Source organism: Cynara cardunculus (assembly GCF_001531365.2).
Source record: "Cynara cardunculus var. scolymus isolate 2C chromosome LG 5, CcrdV1, whole genome shotgun sequence".
Lineage (NCBI taxonomy): Eukaryota > Viridiplantae > Streptophyta > Magnoliopsida > Asterales > Asteraceae > Cynara > Cynara cardunculus.
The window spans coordinates 33,760,543-33,771,940 of NC_037532.1; the positions used below are offsets into that span (position 1 = coordinate 33,760,543).

Sequence of the window (11,398 nt, forward strand, 5' to 3'; positions counted from 1 at the left end):
ATATACATATACATATACATATACATATACATATACATATACATATACATATACATATACATATACATATACATATACATATACATATACATATACATAGTGGAGCGATCAAATACAAACCACCTAATTTGTATAAACCGTGCAAACCTGCATTCAACCAATCATAATTTTTCATTTTATTCATTTTTTTGTAATTATGAGAGATTGATTAATCATTTTTATTGTAGAGGGCGTTAATCATTGATATTATCATCTTCATTATTTTAATTTTAGAGAAATACATGAAACAGTTTCATTAAAATTTCATTAAGCATTATATGAAACAATTTCATAACCATATATGAAACAACTTCATCAAAAAAAAGTATTATATGAAACAATTTCATGAAAAAATTTCATAAGATTAGACAATGAAATCGACGGATGAGGACGATTTGTACAAATTGGATGGTTTGCATTTGATCGCTCATCTATCTATATATATATATGGGGGGGTTGCGCACTTATGAATTTATGTTGACCAGTCTTCAAATGTTTTGAGTCAACTCACATTGATGATTGTCCAATTGTTATATAACATAGGAACCTTATGACGACATCTGCCGATGAAGGGCAATTTTTGAGTATGCTTTTGAAGCTCATCAATGCCAAGAACACCATGGAGATTGGTGTCTACACCGGTTATTCCCTTTTGTCCACTGCTTTAGCTCTTCCTGAAGATGGAAAGGTAAGATGGTAGTTTCAGAGATGTTTTTTATGTGTAACAATGATTCGCGATTAGGTCATCGCGCTAACCCGACAATGAATCTATTGGATGAACTTAAAAGTAAATCATTATGGGTAGCTCAACCGTTAAGGATTTAGGTTTGTTCTTCGGTTGTCCCTAGTTCAATTCTCGTCAAGGCCATCAGAGGTTAATTACCTGGTTGTTAACTTCAAGGCCATCAGAGGTTAATTACCTGGTTGTTAACTTCAAGGCCATGTCAAGAGAACAGTCGAGATGATCACAAAGTTGTCCGGTATCGACGGTTATAGAAAATAAGAATGAACCTAAAATGGCTCAAGAAAGCAATAATTGTAAGATATACTAAATACTGGTTTTGTATGTTTCAGATACTAGCTTTGGATATCAATCGTGAAAATTACGAGATTGGCCTTCCCATCATTAAAAAGGCTGGTGTTGCTCACAAGATTGATTTTAGAGAGGGTCCCGCGCTTCCTCTACTTGACCAAATGATCAACGATGTAAGTATTATAAGTTCTTCTGAGTGGACATTTTTTTACTGTTTGACAAATGCTAAAAATACCTTTTCATCAAGATAGAAACTGAGTTAAGTCCGACTTTTCATGGTATACATATGGAATATTATTTTCTTTATTTACGAACTTATTGATTATCAAATTTATAGGAAAAATTCCACGGGAGTTTTGATTTTATTTTCGTGGATGCCGATAAGGACAACTACCTTAACTACCACAAAAGGTTAATTGATCTTGTCAAGATTGGTGGAGTGATCGGTTATGACAACACCCTGTGGAATGGATCGTTGGTGGCGCCACCTGAAGCCCCACTTCGTAAGTACGTGAGGTACTATAGAGACTTTGTGCTGGAGTTGAACAAAACTTTAGCTATTGATCCAAGGGTAGATATTTGTCAGCTTCCGGTTGGTGATGGAATCACCATATGTCGTCGTGTCAACTGATGAACTTCATGACTAATAAGATGAGATGGCTCATCGGGTCGTTACTAATAGTAGGTGGCATCTTCAAGATTCTCCAAGATTTGGTGACACCGAGTTACATAAATGTGTATAATGTTAAGATGATTTAAATCGATAAATCATTTTCTTTTATGTTTTAAACGTATTTCAATTGTTTTACCACTTCTTTTTTACCAAAGAAATTTGGTTTTGGTCGAAAGTAGATGGATTGTAATCAATATGAAAAGTAAAATTCATACTAAAAAATAAATATGTTTGTTCATGTACTCAAAGCATCTCCAGCAGTTATATTCAATATATTTAACGTCCCGCTGTATCATATGTACAAAAAATGGGTGTTCATTTGAGCTAGCCCGGTAGGTTATATGAGTCAGATGGGCTACGACTTGTAATCCTTCCACTGTTGAAAGGTTGAGGTTTTCGTAGCTCTGTGAAACCAGCCTAACGCATTCCCCCGCATATAAGGTTCGAGTCATCCAAGCCTTCGCTCAAGCAACCCAAACCCACTCCCAACTTGGAATAGGCAAGCCAGATGGTGCACCATCTAACCCGACCAACTGAGCCAGGCCTTAGTCCAACCCATTTTAATACCCTCACTTGAGTTACAGGCAAGAGTTACCAAGCCCGGTGGTGTAACATGTGCAAGAATGCCTTATAAACTTGCTTTTACTCCACTCCACAAGCAATGTGGGAACACATTGTGTTTGAACAACTTTACCTTAAGTTTTAATTTATCAAAATTAAAGCATTGTAACCCGTGGTTCTTAGCCGATCCCTTCAGACGTGTATTTGGTTTTCTAAATTTAGAAAAAAGGGGTTTTTCCCCCCTACTATAATGGCTTTAAAATAATGAATTAGAAGATATTGATAACAATTAAGATGGTATTAAATCGTTTTCTACATTTTGATTTGTATGGTTTGCGTGGACAGTTTGACAATTTCAAAATTAGTTATATTATTAAAATATTTAATATTCAGCCACTTCTAACTAGGGGTGCTCATGAGTTGAGTTGATCGGGTTGAAAACATTTTAACAACCCAACCCAATGCTTGCGGTTTGAAAAATCTTAATCCAACCCAATCCAAACAAAAGTGCATCCCAAATCGTACGGGTTAGTCGGGTTGGTCGAGTTGATACTTTGGTACATTAAAGTATTCTTCTAACCTTGGATATGTTATTTCTCTACTCATAATTTCTTTTTCATCGTCAACCATTTGATACAATTTATCCATACTTCTTACGTATATCACATTCAGTTAATTTTCTCAATTTACGTATATATGTTTACAGTTACTGAACATATATACGAATGAGTTATATAGAGATGTGAATAAATTGAAAAGATGTATATATGAATAGCATACGTGATAGTATAATTGTCTAGTGTATATATTAATAGAAATTCAACAATCATATTAAATTCAAGAAATAAATGGATATCGGGTTTATCGGGTTCATCGGGTTGGGTTGGGTTCAAATAATAATAACCCAATATCAACCCAATACCTACGGTTTGAGAATTTTACTACTCGATTAGACATCAGGTTGTTTCGGGTTGAGTTATTTCGTGTTGGGTTGGGTTGATCGGGTTTTTGAGCACCCCTTCTTCTAACCTTCATTCATCTAGTGGAAAAATAAAAAAAAAGTTTATTTATTATTGAAAAATGGGTGTTCAGTTGAGGTAGCTTGGTAGGTTATATGAGTTTGATGGGTTACAACTTGTAATCCTTCCACTATTGTGAGGTTGAGGTTTTCGCAGCTCTGTGAAACCAGCCTAACGCATTTCCCCGCATCTAAAGTCCGAGTCACCCAAGCCTTCACTCAAGCAACCCGAACCCACTCACAACTTGGAATGGGCAAGTCGTGTGATGCACCATCTAACCCAACCGACTAAGTCAAGTCACAGTCCAACCCACTTTTATACCCTCACTTGAGTTATAGGCAAGAGTTACCAAGCCCGGTGGTGTAACATTTACAAAAATGATTTATAAACTTGGTTTTGCTTCCCTCCAGTGGCAATGTGGGAACACACTATGATTGAATGAGTATAAATTATCTGTTTGAGAAAATTACGTCTTTAGTCCTTGTGGTTTGTTGAAAATTTCTATTTTCGTTCTTATGTTTTTGAAATTACGATTTTCATTCCCAAGGTTTACAATTTTTATTGTTTTCGTCCCTCATATACTTAAAAGTAGAATTTAGCCTTAGGAAGAACACATAATTGTTAAACGTAGGGACAAACCCCGCAATTTCAAAATCACACATTTTTGGAAGTCACAAATTTTAACAAATCACATAGATTTTTGACGAAATTAAGGTTATGATAAAGTGTTTCGAGTTTGATTTGATATTAATTATCTATATCTATTTGTAAATTTTCATGGCGTTCATGTCTGTAAAAATGATTTTTCAATTGTGAAGTTACCATGGTTTTGATTTGTGTGAACGAAATATCCGAATGTAATAAATATGTAATATCGAATAGTTTTAAGTAATGAATTTTTTTTAATGATTTGAGCTCTAATAATTTATAACAATGATTAACAAAAACATTAATTTGCATTTTACCCTAAATCTTTTATCAGAATTAAGGTATTGTAACTCGTGGTTCTTACAATAGCTGATCCCAACCACAAGGGTGGTGCCTGATTGATTTGAGTTCGACTCCAAAGGTCAAAAGTATCAGGAGGTCCCAGGTTCAAATTCAAGGAGGAATAAAAATCCTCATGTGGTCACGGAGGTTCAAATACGATGACTCCGGGCTATCTGCAAAGCAGGTGGTCACCCTGGGATTAATCGGCTCGCATAGCGGGTTGGATATCCAGGTTAATCAAGAAAAAAAAATGGGTGTCCAGTTGAGCCAGTTCAGCAAGTTATATGAGTTCGATGGACTCTGACCTGTAATCCTTCCACTGTTGTAAGGTTCGAGTTTTCGTAACTCTGTGAAACCAACCTAACACATTGTCCCTCATCTAAGGTTCGAGTTACCCAAGCCTTCGCTCAAGGAACCCAAACCCACCCACAACTTGGAATGGGCAAGGCGGGTGGTTCACCATCTAACCCAACCAACTGAACCAAGTCAGAATCCAACCCACTTATACCCTCACTTGAATTATAGGCAAGAGTTATCAAGCCCGGTGACATTACATGTGCAAAAATGGTTTATAAACTTGCACTCCACTCCACTAGCAATATGGGAACACATTGTGATTGAACAGATGTATATTATTTGATTTGATAGATAACGTGTTCACAATGAATTATTTAAGCGTTTAATTAGTATATTGACGAATTAAGGTTACGATATGATCATTTTATATTTTGCCTTCAAATTTTATCAAAAAGGCATTGTAACATGTGGTGCTTACGATAGCCAACACCGATCCAGTTTTCTAGCTTTTGAAATTGGTGTGTTTTTTACTATTTTAGTGTGTTGTTTCATTTATATCTGGTTGACTTTAAAACATGGAATTATAATATAAATATAACTTTAATTCTATCAATTCTTTTTTATTTATTTATTAATAAACGATTTTACGTATTTACTTATCAGTAAAAAGAATTATTACTCAAATTTATAATTTTATGTTTTTATGGAACAACAATATTTCAAAAATGGATCCATAATTCCAAATCATCTCAAATGAGACTATTGATTTTCTCTTATTACTTATAGGAGTGATCAAATGAAAACCACCCTCATTTGTACAAACCATTCTCATACGTCGATTTCATTGTTTAATCTTATGAAATTTTTTCATGAAATTGTTTAATCTTGTGAAATTGTTTCATATAATACTTTGTTTTTTGATAAATTTGTTTCATATATGGTTATGAAATTGTTTCATATAATATTTAATGAAATTTTAATGAAACTGTTTCATGTATTTCTCTAAACTTAAAATAATGAAGATGATAATATCTATGATTAACACAATCCACAATAAAAATGGCTAATCAACCTCTCATAATTACAAAAAAAAATGAACAAAATAAAAAATTATGATTAATTGAATATGGTTTTCATGGTTTATACTAATTGAATGGTTTTTATTTTAACGCTCTTCTCTCTCAATATATATATATATATATATATATATATATATATATAAAAGAAGTATTCATATGGTTGGCTTGGACAATTTGGGTGATACTAAACAGAAAAAAACTATTTATTTAAAATTTAGTATTTTTGTTTTGAGCCATTAAATAGTCATACTCAGATTTTTTTCATTAATCTGGATATCCAACTCGCTATACGAGCTGACTAATATTAGGGCGACCACATGCTTTGCAGGTAGCCCGGAGTCACCACATTTGAACCTTCGTAGCCATAAGAGAATTTTTATTCCTCCTTAGATTTGAAAATCCTCGTGGTCACCGAGGTTCACATGTGGTGACTCCAGGCTACCCACAAAGCAGATGGTCATCTTGGGATTAATCAGCTCGCATAACAGGTTGGAGATCCAGGTTAATTAAAAAAATCTGACTGTGTCGCTACAGATATAGAACATATTTAATGGCTCAAAACAAATATATTACATTTTAAATAAATAGTTTTTTTTTTGTTTATACTATTAAGTGTATTTGTAAGGTGTATCAGTTGATTGTAAAATCGTGGCTTAATCATGTAGAAAAATCAACATGGGAATAAAATATATTTTTTTCAATTGAAATCGACCTTTTGAGAAAGAAACCCGATATGCTTTTAGCCGAATTACATCGAGGCATTTTTTAAGCTATTATGTTGATTTTGATGAGCTTTTTTTACTTTTTTATTGAATTTAAGAGACTTTTTTTTCGGTTGATATTCCTTGTATTTTTAAATATCCCCGAATACATCTTAACATTTAGTAGATGCATCTTGTATATCCACAAAAGTATCCACTTGCCAAAGTCAATTAAACAAGTACATATAGGCGTCCCCAGTGGACTACTGGTCGAGAACACACGAGGCCTCTAATAATTTATTTTAATGGTACAGATATTACGACATTATGATATATACAAATAGATACACATTTTAACAAAAATTGCGTCTAGCCTAGTTCGTAATGGTGCTTAGTAGTTAGTGGATTGTTTGTTTACCTCTTGATAGTTCTATTAAGAGGCAACATCTGAACCGTTAAGAGGTTAATCTTGTTTGGTAAAAAAAGGTCTGCATCTTAATAATTCTAAAATCCTCTAAATAATTTTGCATCATGAGTCTTCCTTAACCATTCAGCGTCCTAATTTCATCGTAAACAATTACCAAACAATTATATTTTCATTTTGCACTATATAATGAGAGTCTCTTAATCATTATGATCACTTAATCATTCTGCACCAAACTATTCGGTTTAAGTCATCTAACAACAAACTTAAAATGTTAATTTATTTAATTGAAAATTTAAATTTTCATTTGTTTTGATGAGTTTATTCTCAACTTCTGTTATCAATCATTTCTTTTATCAACACATTACTTAATGACATTTTTTTTATTAACCTGTATATCCAATCCGTTATGCGAGCCGACTAATCCCAAGGCGACCACCTGCTTTGCAGATAGCCCGAAGTCACCGCATTTAAACCTCCGTGACCACAAGGGGTTTTTTGTTCCTTCTTAGATTTGAATTTGGGACCTCCTGGTACTTTTGATCTTTGGAGCCAAACTCAAACCAAACATGCACCACCCTTGTGGTTAATGACCTTTTACCAACACATTAGTTAATGACCTTTATCTTTAGGGTCTTATGTGATGAGTCGAATGCGACGAGCTGGTTCGAACTTCCATACTTAACAGAAATAAATTACTGAAGATGTATAAATATGCATTTAACGATGCCATAATCAGTTTGCAAACCGCAAGTCAATTGAAGTTTGTTTTATAATTATTCTAATAAAATAAAACTATTTACAGGGCCACATTTATTTTTCGACACCAGACCTCCTAAATCTCAAGATCAATCCTATAAATACACGAGATATCAAGACCCGTTAGCCCTTCGTAGGTCCGCCCCTATCGTTATTTATGATTTGTAGCCATCAAAATTGAGAGTTGCTAGGTCCAAACTTTCATCTCTCTCTTAGTCAACCTACAAAAGTCAATACAAAAGTGTAGACTACTATACTACACATGCCACCAACTTTGACCAAATCTATCCCCACATTTTTTTAACTTTTTCGGTTCAAGATCAAGATTGTCTGAGTTATATGATCTTATTGTCTTTGAACTATTCGACCCTGTTTGTCACTATATAGCAATAGTAGTTACGGGTTGATCGAAAGTAGTTCCCGAAACACTTTCCTAAGTCCAGGGTCAAATCTTGTTTTTTAGGGTGCATTTGGTACACTGTCGAGACTGGACATGATTAGAAGAAACTGGACATGTGAGAGATAGAGCGAGAGGTTGACAATTGTGAAAGATTTTAGGGTTTTAATTCTACAGTTATAGTTTAATAACTTATTAATCTTGTCTGGTTCAATATGTTTATGTAATTTTCAACGTTTGAATCTTGACCCATCAACAAACACAAGCCTTCGTTGTGTTGTAATTAGACTCATAAATGTGCTTAATTGTTATATTTAACGTCTTAATGATCTGGGTTTGATTCGCATTTATATATTTTTTAATTTTTGTGATTGTATTTTAGTAAATTAGGGTTTTAATAACATATCTTATTCTAATTTACATTTTTAGGGTCATTTGGTTATATATTTTAATAGCATTAATTACTTCTTTACCTGTTTCTTTTTCATGTGTGACGATCATCTCCTTTTGAGACTCCAAGACTCCGACTTTTCACTTCCTGTTATCTTTCATCTTTACGTTTTTAACTTTTAATCTTTGTTGACTGTTTTTGTATGAACTTTGGAGTTTCATAGTTGACGGTTCCACTTCACCATTAGTTTTTTGTTATATGGAATTTCTTGAATCTTGATGTTTCACTCTTGACAGTTCAGTATTACAATTTTTATAATTCCATATTGCTTAATTATTTACATATGACCATTTTCATGCAAAGGGTTTTCACTTGAGAACTCGTAAAATTGTGATAACCTTCAGAATCTGTGCATCATGTGCTATTTCATATGATTTTTTCCATCCGCAACTTGGATTCAGTGTATTGATTAACATATATTGGTTTTTCATAATGTGTTTGTTTCATATGTATTTGTTTCACAATGTGAACGTTTTTTATGTGTATGTGAAAAAAATACAACTATATTATTTCACATTGTGAATCGAATACATATGAAACAAATATATGTTATTCCAATATATTAAATTATAGTCTTAGATGGAAAACATTATGTGAACAATAATGTCGTATTATTATATTTTTATTACAGTCTTAAAGTTTATTGATTCTAGAATATTAGTGTCTGCTCAAAAAATGTTAGTTTGTTCTTATAATGATAATATATTAACAAACTTTTGGCTGCATTTGGTACAGGGACAGGACAGGACGAGACGGGACATGACAAAACTCACTCTCTCATATTTGGTGCAACATTGGATAAGACAAGAACTCACTGCTCCACATTTGACGCGATATGGGACATGAACAAGAATTGGGACAAGGTGAGACAAAACAAAACTTTTTCTTGTTCCACAAAAATAGGTGGAATAAGATGAGATAAGAATGAGATAGAAACTAAAATATTACTAACCTACCATCATTTGATATATAACCTAAATATGATATTTGTTTTATTGGTCACCACCATTAGTCATGATCGCCACTAGTAGCATTTGTCGACCACTTCCACCTCCTCTTTCACTACAACAACTTCCGCCACCACCTCTACAACCACCACCGATCGACTACTACCGTTTATCGCCACCTCCACAACCACCTCTGACCACCACCGTCCATCGCCACCACTACCACCTGTCGGTCACCTCCACCTCTTCCTCCACTACAACAACCTCCTCCATCAACTCCAAAGCCATCGTCGGCTACCTCCACCTCCTCTTCCACTATCATTATTGACCATCCACCACCAAGGTCCATTGCTACCTCCACAACCATCATTGACCATCGACCACTGTCGCCATCGTCGCCACCGCTACCACTGTCAGCCATCTCCACAACCTCCTCCACTACAACAACTCCTCCACCTCCCCTTCCACTACAACAACTCCTCCACCTCCCCTTCCACTACAACAACCACCTCCACAGCCACCATCAACCACCTCCACCACTATCCGTCGCCACCACTACCACTGTGGGCCACTTCCACCTCCATTATAACCACCATTGCCTACCGCTACCACTAACCACCACTACCATATCAGCCACAACTACCTCCTCCACCATCACCACCACTATTTACTATTTTCATAACCTCTACAACCACCATCGTCGACCACTCACCAATACCTCAACCTCTACAATTATTGTTGTTGCAAAAATTTTCACCATAACTCTGCCAATTGATAAAGATCTTCCAAGCTTAATAAAACATAGTTTTTCCTTTGTTCAAATATGGTTTTTTAACTACCGTCAATTATATCAAAATTTTCATTCAAACTTGTACTATAATTATATATGTATTTTTGTATATGAAAGTTGAGTAAAAAAGTTTGTAAATTAAATTTTTTTTTATTTGTGTTAATTTTAACTCTTATATGATATATAAAAACATCAAATAAGTTTTAGGGGCAATTTGTCTAGTTCTGTTATATCCAGTCTTAGTCGTACCAAACAGCGGACATATACTTGTTTTGTCCAGTCCTATCTAGCCTTACCCTCTTGTCCTGTTCAATTATATCCTATCCAATACAGTTCAATCACGTCTGCATAACAGATGCTACCTTCTTATCAATAAGTGTTTTTTTTTTCCTTTTTGTGAAACCGACATGAGTGACTCCCTCTATAAAATAGAATACATCAAAATAGGAATTTTGAATGAGGCTATTTCGCATTGTAAGTTTTTATTTATTTAGTTTACTAATAATATATTTGGAAATAATTTCATTTTATATTTAATTTTCCCAGTGTTTATTATTTAATTTAAAAAACATTTAATTTAAATCTTCAAATTAAATATCTTAAGTGATTGAATTGTTAAAATACTATGCTTATCTTAAAAGCTTATATACTCCTTTGTTTAAAAATAAATGTTCACATTAAAAATACATATAGATTAAAAAGTGTAATTATGTGCACTTTTTAATCAATAAAAAGACAATTTTACCCTTAAATATAGAGAATTTTTTTAATCTTAGAATTAAGGGTAAACTAAAAAATTAGACATTTAACCACAAAAGTGGTGTCTGATTGGTTTGAGCTTGGACTCTAAAGGTCAAAAATGTCTGTAGGTCTGATGTGCTAGAATCGTAAGTGTGCACACAGTGGACATAAAATCCCCAAAGTGGCGGTGCAAGTGCACGCCGACACTAAGATCGCTTCAAGTAATAAAGTGGTATAGTACCAAGATCGTTTCCACAGGGACCGGACTTACTGAGAATCAGAGACTTTTATGAACTTCTTGAACAATGTTTCGGGTTGAGAAAATATTTGAGTTTTGATTGGTGCAAAGCGTAAAAATACGAAATAAAAGTTGGGTATGGGTGTAAGCTTTGCTTAAGAATAATGTAGGAATGACTTGGTCAGAAACCCATGAGATTTCTATAAGAACTTCTTTAAGTGAATTCTTATATACTGTGCCCACAGAGTGCCCACAAAGC

General features: G+C 34.0%; 1 protein-coding gene across 1 annotated transcript in view; it reads left to right on the plus strand.

Moving 5' to 3' along the window:
• LOC112512166 (caffeoyl-CoA O-methyltransferase-like) overlaps positions 1-1,989 on the plus strand; it is a 2,642-nt gene extending 653 nt beyond the window's left edge. The window contains exons 2-4 of the mRNA XM_025118029.1: positions 583-727; positions 1,114-1,245; positions 1,410-1,989. Coding sequence (XP_024973797.1) covers positions 583-727; positions 1,114-1,245; positions 1,410-1,703 — 571 coding nt within the window. The 3' untranslated portion in view covers positions 1,704-1,989. The remainder of the gene's footprint in view (positions 1-582; positions 728-1,113; positions 1,246-1,409) is intronic.
• The last annotated feature ends 9,409 nt before the right edge of the window (positions 1,990-11,398 follow it).